Below are 12,824 nucleotides of genomic sequence, written 5' to 3'. Positions count from 1 at the left end.
ATTAAGCCTGCACTATGCATATTACCAATGCAAAGTACAAGCTTAATATTGCAGAATTATTAACATAATAATTTACATTTCATTTTGGCAAGCACTAAGGTAAAACCAACAAAAATTCAAATAATGTATTATTGCAAGTTGCAACATAATACTTTGCTATGTACAATATAGCTATGTAGGCTATTTCTACAGGGCATATAGCATAAGGTGCCTATTTGTGGACTGACATTACCATATGGATAGTATATTTATTAAAACAATCAATTATATTTGTATATACGTGTATCTGACAAAATGTTTAGTATGCTCCATGTTCGTTTTGTCCCAGAATTTTTTTTTTTTTTTTTGTAAATGGAAAAAATAAATGTTTTGACAATATTTATTCAAAGATACACCACATACGATATCGATAAGGTTCAATAACATTATTATGTATAATAGGCCAGTGTAAATATATTTAATAATCCATATGATTGACAGGCTATGTGATCAGCTACGATCTAACGAGCTAAAAAATACGAGCGCCAAAAATACATTTGTTGTTTGGATTTCGCAATGAAACTAAGATAATTTAAAGAAGGGACTTTGTTAAAAAATGAACAGTAAAACAGTAAAAAACTAATCTTATAATCGCTTTTCTCAATATCCGAGTTCAAATGACAGCGCGTGTCACAAATAGGCGATTTTGTTTTCATTATCCGCTATGCCATTCTTTGTTAGGCTAAAGTTAAATAATTAATAAAATCCAAAAGTATTTTATAAGAGCCAAAAATATTTGGATATTTGGAACTACAAGACTACAAAGATATTTAGGGTAATGGATGGGTTTTTGAACAACATTCTTATCAACCTATAAAACTATAAATGTTGTCGTAGGACTAATAAAACACGCACGGTTTTTCAAAACTCCAATGATGCACTTGCATGTGATCACCGACTGTTTAAGAAGCCACTGTACAATGTAACATCATTATACTTTCATGATACCTTACAGTTACAGTTGTGTGTTGATGTGTGACTAAGACTTTCCCTCGGGTGTGTGTGTGTGTGTGATTGTTCTGCTGGTATTTAAGCACACAATGTCAAAACTTACTACTGTCATCGCTGTCTGAACTGCAGATGTCCACCGACGTCTCGATGCTGCTTGCTGCTGACAGAGTCCCACCCCCTCCCCTCGCCCCTGCCTGCAGAGGGGACAAGAGACTTGCACTCGTTCCTCCAGAGGTCCCAACCCCTGGGCTGAGAGCCAGTGGAGAAGCAGGGTTAGGAGAGATGGGCTCAGTGGTCGGGGAAAGCCGAGGGAAATAGGCAGAGATCTGTCTAATTGGTCGTATGGGGCCAGGACAGACGTCTATGGCCATGTGTTCCTGGATGGAGATGGTGAGCTTTTTTCCTTTACGCACCGTCATAGAGCTAAAGCAGAGAGAAAGAGAGTTATTTTGACACTTATTCACTTAGATGTGCTTCATCCAAAGCGACTTAAAATACACAATCGGTTCCACCAGAGCCACCTGTGTTTACAGGGATAGTTCAAACGAAAAATCTGTCGTCATTTACTCACCTTTATGTTGTTCCAAACCTGTATGACTTTCATTCTTCTGCATAACACAGTTTTTTGTTCATACAATGAACATTGGACCTTCACTGAATGTAAATTTTTCAGAATATCTTCTTTTGTGTATCACAGAAGAAGGAAAGTCATACAGGTTTACGTTTTGGAATGACATGAGGGTGTGTAAATGATGACAAAATTTTCACTATCCCAGCTACATTCACACTGCAATCCTTAGTGCTCAGTTCTGATTTGCTGCTCAGATTACACATTATTTATAAGGTGATGTGCTGCAGAAGCTAGTGAATTTGTGCGTAAGGAGGATGAAGACGAGGATAGAAGAAAGAGAGCAAAGTTTTTCTCGGATAATTTCCTCTGAAATTTCGCTTGTCACCATAATACTTGAGTTCTAACACCTCTCTGTCCCTGCATTGAGTACCTTCGCAGCTATCTTCCATATTAACCGAGTGACCAAAGTCTACCGGTATGTAAAATCTTTGCAGTGACTCCCATCAGCACAGCAACATGTCTACATAAAATAGTTAGTTCAGGCAATAATCAAAATGACCCATTCATGCTCAAAAACGATCCATTGAATGTTACCGTCATTGTGTATTGTGTCCAAAGTGAAGTCTCTGTGTTCAGGTGGCGCATTACTTTTATTATATAGATATCTACTGTATTATTTACTTAGATATTTCTAAGTAAGCATACACTTTAAACGTGTGGTTTAATTCAGTGTTATGTTGTTTGAGTAAAAAGTATTGCAAAGGAAACTTTAAGTAGAAATGACTCAAAAACCTTTTACTGGCCAAGTTAGTTACTGATTTTCTTTGTTCGTTTTACTTAACTTAGTTAAGTAGAGTTTACTTAAAGGCACAATATGTAATTTTCGCTGCTAGAGGTCCCTTATTCAAAACAAAAGTGTAGCTTGATGACAACTCGATTTTGCGGGAGTTCATGGGAGTTGTTGTCTTCACCTAGACTGGGTAAACCCAGCCTGATCTGCCGGCGATTTGATTTCGCCCTGCAACTTAGTCTGGAAACCTGTACATTCATTTCTACTGCTTCTGTTACACTTTTGCAGGAACCAATCACAGACTGGTTTATCCACCTGGCGCGCTATTGGCGGGTTTAACACGATGATGGACAGAGAAGTGATGGGTCGTTGCCCGTTGATCACGTCTTTTGTGGTCTGATTGGTTGAAGGACTATCCAATTGCGTACAGAGTCATTTGAACTATACCCGTTGATCACGCCTCTTGTGCAGTAGAAAATACAGAGCAGACTCCCCAGACCAATTGTCATGAATAGCGCTTCCCCGGTTCATCCTCCGGACCGCCGGAGGGAGCCATCACCGGAATATTTATTCACGATCAGTCGGACTCCAATTCCCATAGGCCCTCATTCCTGGGACTGATCACACGCACACCTGCACTGCATCACACATACTATTTAAGACACACACACACGCCACATATTTGCGAAGTCTTGATTTGCTACGGTTGTCATTTCTGAGCGTTTTCTGTGGACTGATACCTTGTTGTTTACCCGGACTGTTTGCTATCTGAGATCCTCTGCCGCCTGCCCTGAACCTTGCCTGTATACTGGTCTGTGATTGTTTGCCGCCTGCCTTGATCCTTGCCTGTCCCTGTTTACGGTATTGCTTTATCCCTGTCTGTACTTCTGCTATCTTTAATAAAGCTGCAAATGGATCCACTTCCTGTTGACCCTTCATTACAGAAGACTTCGCCACACAGTGATCCAGCAGCTTGGTCACAGATCTCCACTGAGTTATCCGCTCAGGCCAATCCGTTAGCGATGCATTACCACCAACTGAACCGTTTGACATCACTAACGGAAGAGTTGGTAAAGACGCTTCAAAACCTACACATCCACCCCGCTGAGGCCGCCATGCCACCGTCCGCTGCGCCTGCCACGCCCGCATTACCCGCTTCTCCAGCGGTGAATCCCCGTCTGGCCCTGCCAGAGAAGTTTGATGGTACTCCAACAAAGTGTAAAGGATTTCTCCTCCAATGTTCACTATATGTTAACCAACAGCCCTCTCTGTACCCCACTGAAACCAGTCGCATATCCTTTGTCTGCTCTCTGTTTACCGGCAAAACGCTGGATTGGGCCACTGCTGTCTGGAGAGACGACGACTCGGTATTCCCCTCATTCGCTGAGTTTCTACAACGATTCAGAGAGGTATTTGAACATCCCGCGGGACGCCAAAGTCCAGGCGATCAGCTGCTCTCTCTCACTCAGGGCAAAACAACGGCGGCTGAATATGCTAATGGAGTTCCTCCATTCAATCCGATTACTCACCCTCCTGTCTCAAGATCCCCGTTCTAATCACTCTCAACAAACAAGTGGTTACCACGCAGGCCCTTTTAGACTCTGGTGCGGCTGGGAATTTCATATCTGACACTTTTATTAAGGAACACAACATTCCCCTAACTGACTGCCATTTTCCATTAACAGTGGAGGCGTTAGATGGAAAACCTATTGGAGGAGGAAGAGTGGCACACATCACCAATGAACTCAGATTACAGATAGGAATTCTTCACCACGAACGTATCCAATTCTATGTCATTCACTCACCCAACAAACCCATCATCCTTGGTCTGCCGTGGTTCCGAACCCATAATCCACATATCTCCTGGAAGGAAGGACAGATACTGCAGTGGGATACCTCCTGCCATAAGAACTGACTACAACAAGTAACTCCCCTGCCTATTCAAACGGTCAAGATGAACGAGGTCAACCCCGAGAAGCTTAACATCCCGGCCGAATACACCAATCTAGCTGTGGCTTTCAGCAAACAAAGGTCGACTGAATTACCCCCTCATCGCCCAGGAGATTGTGCCATTGAACTACTACCAGGTACCATGCCTCCTATCTTCCCACTGTCACAGCCCGAATCCGCCGCTATGAAGGCTTACATTGAAGAGGAGTTAGCCAAGGGGTTCATCCGGCCATCCACATCATCCGCCTCGTCAGGGTTTTTCTTTGTGAAGAAGAAGGACGGGGGACTACGGCCCTGTATTGATTATCGAGGCTTGAACGGCATTACCGTCAAGTTCCGTTACCCTCTGCCTCTGGTGCCCACTGCTCTCGAACAGTTACGACAGGCCGAATATTTTACCAAACTGGATCTCCGCTGTGCGTATAATCTCATTCGCATAAGGGAGGGGGACGAGTGGAAGACTGCATTCTCCACAACCACCGGTCACTACGAGACCCTCGTCATGCCGTTCGGGCTCTCCAACAGTCCATCAGTGTTCCAGTCCTACATCAACGACGTGTTCAGAGACATGCTGAATCGCTGGGTCATAGTATATATTGATGATATCCTCATGTACTCCAGGTCAGTGGAGGAACACATCCAGCACGTCCGGGCTGTTCTTCAGAGACTTATCCAGCATCAGCTATACGCAAAAGCTGAGAAATGTGAGTTTCACCAAACCTCCACCTCCTTCCTTGGATACATCATCAGTCGAGATGGGGTCGCTATGGATGAGAACAAAGTTAAAGCAGTCCTTGACTGGCCCAAACCGAGCACGCTCAAAGAACTACAGAGGTTTCTGGGCTTTGCAAATTTCTACAGGCGGTTCATACGCAATTTCAGCAGTGTGGCAGCTTCTCTAACTTCCATGACGAAACTTCAAACCTCTCGTCTACACTGGTCCCCGGAGGCTGAAGAAGCCTTCAGCAAGTTTAAGGAACGGTTCACCACGGCACCCATTCTCCGTCACCCAGACCCTGACCCTTCATAGTGGAGGTAGACGCCTCTAGCACAGGCATCGGAGCCATTCTATCTCAACGTCAAGGTACCCCTGAGAAAATGTTTCCCTGCGCCTTCTATTCCAGAAAGTTATCCGCAGCAGAACGAAATTATGACGTGGGTGATCGAGAGTTACTGGCAATGAAGGCGGCGCTGGAGGAATGGCGGCATTGGCTGGAGGGAGCTCAACATCCTTTCACCGTGCTCACAGACCATAAGAACTTAGAATACCTCCGCTCTGCCAAGCGCTTGAATCCCCGACAGGCTTGATGGTCTATGTTCTTCACCCGCTTTCAGTTCAAAGTGACTTACAGACCTGGGTCTAAGAACACCAAGGCCGACGCATTGTCCCGACAAACTGACAGAGTAGAAAGACCGGACACCGAGGAATCCATAATTCCCAACTCACTTCTTCTAGCACCAGTCCAATGGGACGTAATGTCAGAGATCACACAGGCCAACGCACAGACCGCTCCACCAGCGGCATGCCCACTGAACCGAACGTTTGTACCAGTTCCTCTAAGAGATAAACTTTTGCACCACGTCCACAACTTACCCAGTTCCGGTCACTCAGGCATCACCGCCACGCATAACCTCCTACGGAACCAGTTCTGGTGGGACTCAATGTTCACTGATGTAACTCAATTTATCCACAACTGCACCGCCTGCCAAACCTCCAAAACCCCTCATCTGTCTCCGGCTGGCCTGCTGCATCCTCTACCCATTCCACCCATTCCGCCCCTGGTCACACATCGCCATAGACTTTGTCACCGATCTTCCCGTATCACAAGGCAACACCACCATTCTCACTGTCATAGACCGCTTCTCAAAAGCCTGTCGTCTCATTCCGCTGCCCAAGCTCCCCACTGCATTCGAGACTGCTGAATTGCTCTGCAACTTCGTATTCAGGTTTTACGGATTACCTGAGGACATAGTGTCGGACAGAGGTCCGCAGTTCACTTCTCGAGTCTGGTCAGCCTTCTTCAAGAACCTGAACATCAACGTCAGTCTCACTTCTCGAATGGATGCAAAGGAGCGAGGAGACTTGGGAGCTGGCTCATCATCATCTGCAACGCGCTATCAGGAGACAAGAGGTTCAGGCCAACCAACATAATCTAATACTAATTTCAAATGCAAAGATGTCAGCCAATCACAACAGTGGGCGTTTTCACTGAAGTCTCACATCAGACACGCCCCTTGAAACAGGGCATTCAAGCCAGAGGGCTAATATCAAGATAGAAAAAATGCCTTTTATTTTTAAATTATGAAATGTTTTGATGTAAAAACCATACTGACAATATAAGTACACCTCAGGAAACATTATAAAATAATTAAAAAAAGGGACCTTTAAAAATCGGTGTGCAAAAACTGATGTCAATTTTACTTATTGTTTCTTTAAATGTGTGAACTTGGTGTTAACAGCAAAAACCCATAACCATCAAACTTCCCATACTTTCAAAACCAGATTCAAAGCAGTTTCATGAGCACAGATGTTCATGTAGTCCACCCCAGCATGGCAGAACTTCACTACGCAGATCTTGAGGCCACTTGGTTTTCCAGAAATGCATTTAGCCGATTCTCCTTTGAATGTTGAGGCCATTGAATTTGAACCGAAGAGATTTTCTTGAGAGATCAAGGAAATGTAAGAAAAAGGAGTTGTAGACATTTTACTGGATCTAGAGACCCGTGTTAGAGACCAAAACCAAAAGTTTCTTTGTTCCGTTCTACTTTAAACGCTTTAAGCGTTAAACGGACAAAAATATACATGAGAGTTACAACTTAGTTGCTGAGTGGAGCTGCAAACTACAGTACAAGAGCAATAGGCCAGAGGCTGTGAGTATGAGTAGGTACAAAGCGAAGTGAGGAAAGAGTGTGGCTGGAGGTTCAGAGTTGGAGGAGAGTGGGCGTTTGCATGCTGCGGCTTAAGAAGTTTGTGCTGAGCTCTAGCTTTAAGAACTCGCCATCTAAGCCCTGCTCTGATTTATTTAGAAGTCGTGAGCAAAAATCTATGCTTGAAGCCAATGGCAGAGCTTGGCCGATTTCCCATTCCCTGCAGGCTCACTCGATTTTATTCAATGTAAATTGAAACCACTGTTAATAAGCCTCGGTGTCTTCCTTTCTAAATTAAAGACCTCCTTCCAGAGACCTCTAAACAGCCTTGTTTGTTGTTGTTTATTTTGACAGACTGTCAGATATGCATTTGATCTGTAATACCTCCAGAGACTGAGATGAATTGACCTGGCTTGTCAAAACTGTTTCTGAGCTGCCGGACCCGCGTGCCACAGCACACTTTCAATTTCAACCTGCTCTTCTCACCCTCAAAGTGAGCGCTTAAAGCACCAGTTAGACACGCAAATAGAGCAGCTTCAGACCCCAAAATATTAGTTTTAAGAGTTACTGTGCTATAATGAAGAGAGGATGGGAAATGGGTTAAGAGAAAGGGTGAAAATGAGTGTGTAATTTGATAAGAAGGGAGAATGCACTTTTGACTTTATTTATGGTTCTAGCCACAACGTCTTGTTTCTATGGGCACACTTGATATGCAAAAGCTCCCCTGAGGATGTTTCAGGGTGTTTGCAGCTAATCCCAGCAGAAATAATAAGGAATTTCATTCAGGGAAGATCATTTTAAAGAGCACTTATACTTTAGTGGGACCATGGAACAGTCAGCATCATTGTTAAGGTAGGACAACATTGAAATACAAAAGCAGCTATATGTTATCATGTGTATGATACTTTTATTTATAGTAAAATATGAAAGTATTAATCATTTTAACATTAATAATTTAACTATAATATTTTTGTTTGTATCATTAATTTATTATACACTACCATTAAAAAGATTTTCTTTGAAAGAAAATAATACTTGTATGCTGCAAGGATGCATTAAATTTATCAAACTTTTATTATATAATAAATATAATAAAGGTTTTATTACATTATAAACATTTATAATATATAATAGATTTCTATTTCAGATGCTGTTCTTTTCAACTTTCTATATATAAAATAATCCTGAAAAAATGGTTTCCATAAATATATTAAAGAGCACAACTGTTTTCAACATTAATTGATATTAATATAAAATAATTCTTGTGCATCAAATCAAATCAAAATTCAGCTTTGACATCACAGGAATAAATTACATTTTTAAAAATATATTACAAACAGTTGTTTTAAATTGTAATAATATTTCACAGTATTTTTGTTTTTACTGTTGACTTTTGATCGAATAAATGCAGCCTTGGTTAGCATAAGAGACTTCTTTCAAAAAATCTTGCCAAGGGAGACACTCATAGACGTAGTTTCAAGAGAAGGAAGTATGCAGGAATAGGACATATACTCATACACAGCTGACCTTTAAGGTAATTTTGGCCCATTTGGCCAAAAGCGCATCATTACATGCCATTGCAGAGATTTCTACTTGTCAATCCATCAGTTGTCCACTGTTTTGACAGGCAGCATGGCTGTCTCCACGGTGGTGCCAGGTAAGTTGTCATAATGGCATTGGTGCAGCACAGCTAATGAGATCATGACACATGGACGCTAACAAGATTAGCGATTAGCACAGTACCTCACGCCAAGCAGAATTTTTTTTCAGACTTCAAATCAAATCTCTTCCCACCACCTGCTGTACATAATAATACATGTCTGTGATGGTTTATGAAACCTGTTTATTTCATTATTTATTTAAACATTTTCAATGATTTCCGATTCACTGGCGAGGACCGAAATCCAAGGATTGTTTTTCAACCCTCAGACTGAGGGAAATGTCAATTTGCATCTAAAATCATTATATGACGAAATTAGATTTTGGAAGAAATGATACTTGCGCACTAGAACAAATCTGAATAATAATATAATTTTTATCAACCAAATGCGATTGTATCGTATATATTTTTTCATCTTCTGAGACTATTTCTTCAGAGGTAACTGTGTGGGCTCATTTCAATTCAAAAGTGATTTTATGTCTTTTAGAAACTACCAAGCCAGCAGCAGATTCAAATGTAATCTAATTTGCATAGACTTTATGTGTGCTTCTCCTGGTGGGCAACTGTAGACCTCATTCGTAGCGCAATCTATTTTTTAAGCAGTGGTTTAACAACCGAAATGGCTAGTGCAATGCTACTTAAGTCAATCTAGAATTAAGTCAGATGTCATGTTGGCACTGTTGTTTTCATGTCATCAATAAAAAAAGAAAAACAAACTTGCAGTAACTTGCACGCTCTGCAATGGGTCGTGGCAGTGTGCAGACTCTCTCGCCTAATGCTTTGCAGTGAACTGTGCGCATTGCACAATAACCCGCTAACTCTGTGAGTGCAGTCACAAAATGAATGAATGTCAGTGCCTGAGATTGGATCACAGCAAGACATGAAGAGACCGTTGAGAAGACGCCTCAGAGTGGGGGGTGGGATGTGAGAGTGAGAGGAAGTAGTGAAGAGAGATATTCCAGTACTGTAAATTACTGACATGTTGGCAGTGGGTTGTCACAGTACATAATGACACTGTTGGCACTTGAAGCCAAACACAATGGCTAGATGTGATTTGGACTGCTGTCAACATACTCTCAAGCTGATCAAATTTACTAGCTGACTAAGCTGCACAATACTTTAATTGTGTAACTGACACACGTATCTTATACAGACCCGTTTGACTTTTTCACCATCTCCGTTCTTTGTCTCATTCAGTGTTTAAAATTATTGTTCATTTCTCCGCTGCTTCTGCCTGGAGGCTAAATCTACTCATCTGATCTATCTATCTATCTATCGATCTATCTATCGATCTATCTATCGATCTATCGATCTATCTATCTATCTATCTATCTATCTATCTATCTATCTATCTATCTATCTATCTATCTATCTATCTATCTATCTATCTATCTATCTATCTATCTATCTATCTATCTATCTATCTATCTATCTATCTATCTGTCTATCTGTCTGTCTGTCATATATCCATCCATCCATCCATAGGGTTCCTACACAGTTTGGAAAAGTTTAGAATTTATTTGAGGAGCTTCCAGGCAATTTTTTACAATCTTTACAATCTTAATTTTATGAAGCGACGAGAATACTTTTTGAGCGCAAAAAAACCAAACAAAATAACGACTTTTTTCAACAATTTCTTCTGACTCTTTCACTGTTGACATTCCAGAATGCCAGCTTACCATTGGCCGACGCTGTTCATGTAAGCACCACGACGCATGCGCACGAGTCGTTCTGCCATAGAACTAGGAAACTCTGCACTGTTTACACTACGTCAACAACGTAAGAGTCTGACACAGGCTAGACTTTACTTTTTGGTGATCATTCAACATCAAACCACATTAACAGTATCAAACCGATGTATCTGAGGTGAATATATGCAGGTTATAAAGCGTTTTAGGTTTCTTCTCATCATTAAGCGCATGTTATCACTTCAAGAAAACCAATGAAAAAACCCAAGAAAATAATAATAATATAATCTATCTATCTATCTATCTATCTATCTATCTATCTATCTATCTATCTATCTATCTATCTATCTATCTATCTATCTATCTATCTATCTATCTATCTATCTATCTATCTATCTATCTGTCTATCTGTCTGTCTGTCTGTCTGTCTGTCTGTCTGTCTGTCTGTCTGTCTGTCTGTCTGTCTGTCTGTCTGTCTGTCTGTCTGTCTGTAGATAGTCTGTCTGTCAGATCTATCTATCTATCTATCTATCTATCTATCTATCTATCTATCTATCTATCTATCTATCTATCTATCTATCTATCTATCTATCTATCTATCTATCTATCTATCTATCTATCTATCTATCTATCTATCTATCTATCTATCTATCTATCTATCTATCTGTCTGTCTGTCTGTCTGTCTGTCTGTCTCTCTAAACTCTCTCATGTGTCTCATCAGTGGTATCATGTTCTCTTTTATTCACACAAGATCAGTGGTCCTGATGAGAAGCACATCACCGTTTCACAGTCAGTCACTTTGTCACTCAGACACTGATGGATTACCAGAGTGAGATAGAGAGAGCGGTCCGCATCGCACGCTTTCCAAAAAAAACAAAAAACATTGCATGCACAGAATCTCATATCACAGTATCCCCATGTGTCACATTTTTCACATATCTTCCTGCTCTATGCCAGAATGAAGTATATTCTCTCCATCTAAAGTTAAGATTATGCAAAAACAAAACAGCAAATGAGAGTTGAGGGGAGGTGTGAGAGAAACAGGAAGAGAGTGAAAAGGTTAACGTGCACGCATACATGAGTACATTAATACTTAACGCAGAATGAGTGCAGGATGTGGGGGAGCATGGACAAGGACAGAAAGAGAGGTTAAGGGGACCGGTGGTAAAGGCGGACTTTATGATAATTTCCTTTCCAGAAATATAAACACATTAACACCGCAAGAAAGGGTTAACAACGAATTGACTAATTACCAGATAGACAGAAAGAGAGGGAGGGGTTTGTAAAGAGAGGGACAAACAAATAAATGAATAAACAAGAAAATGCTGGGAGATGAAATTACATAACAGATACTAGGAAGTTACAGGCAAAGATAAATAAGCATGATTTTCTCTTACCTTTGATTGTGTGAGTGTGAAAGACTCCCTCATAAACAAGTGAATTCCAAAGCACAGGGGTCTGCACTAACAGGTGGTGCAAGAGAAAGAGATGGAGAAAGGGAGAGAGAGAGAGAAAGAAGAGGAGGGGGAGGGAGAGACAGAGAGGGAGAGAGAGGAGGAGGAGAAACAGATAGTGAGGAGTGAGTGTGTAGCATTACATCAAATAATCTATAGGATAACACATGGAGAAATGTGAAGAGGAGGAGGATGAAGGAATTGGAAGAAGGGGAGGGAAAGATGTTGAAATTGAGAAATTTGTTAGACTGCGCAGTGGCTGAATAAACAGTGGGATGGATGGATATGGAAAGAGAAACTGTGTTTGGACTGAGCCACATGTGCTACAATTTCACTTGCACGATGGCTAATTCCATTTCCTGTGGGCATGTTTTCAGCTTGTTGTTGTAGTCTTTCGCCCTCTCTTTCTCTCTGTGTCATACTGTGCAATGCGTTTGAAATATTATTTTAATCTACATTAATTTGCACTGTCAACATTAATGAGCAGGGCTCCTTCATCAGTGACTGAAGGATTGTACTGTAGATTCCTCTTAAAGGGATATTTCACTGAAAAGTTAAATTCTTGGCATTGTCATTCCAAACCATAGACCGTAAAAAAATATGGACGACGCATCTTCACTACCTTCCACTGAAGAAAAGTGAAACCGCCAACATCCGAATATGGCGCTGACATTTTGCGCTAATTTGGTACCCAGGTCTGCGCAGTTGAGAGCAGGAAGTAGAGCCGCGATATCAAAAGCCTGCCTCCGCTCTCGCAGATGCAGAACAATTCATTATGTCGGTGTGAAATAAACATGGAAATGTAGAAATTAAAGCTAAAGCTCCAGTCTCCTCCCGAAAATCCAGAAAAGA

At 41.3% G+C, this 12,824-nt stretch overlaps 1 protein-coding gene across 1 annotated transcript in view; it reads right to left on the bottom strand.

The window, feature by feature from the left end:
- Positions 1-11,976, bottom strand: part of doc2a (double C2-like domains, alpha) — a 56,959-nt gene extending 44,983 nt beyond the window's left edge. The window contains exons 1-2 of the mRNA XM_079823509.1: positions 11,916-11,976; positions 1,094-1,413 (exon numbers count right to left, since the gene is read on the bottom strand). Coding sequence (XP_079679635.1) covers positions 1,094-1,409 — 316 coding nt within the window. The 5' untranslated portion in view covers positions 1,410-1,413; positions 11,916-11,976. The remainder of the gene's footprint in view (positions 1-1,093; positions 1,414-11,915) is intronic.
- Between the last annotated feature and the right edge of the window lie 848 nt (positions 11,977-12,824).

Source organism: Gobio gobio, assembly GCF_949357685.1.
Source record: "Gobio gobio genome assembly, chromosome: 1".
Taxonomy (NCBI): Eukaryota; Metazoa; Chordata; class Actinopteri; order Cypriniformes; family Gobionidae; genus Gobio; species Gobio gobio.
The sequence above is the reverse complement of the archived record's forward strand: the minus strand, read 5'-3'. Positions and strand labels throughout refer to the sequence as shown.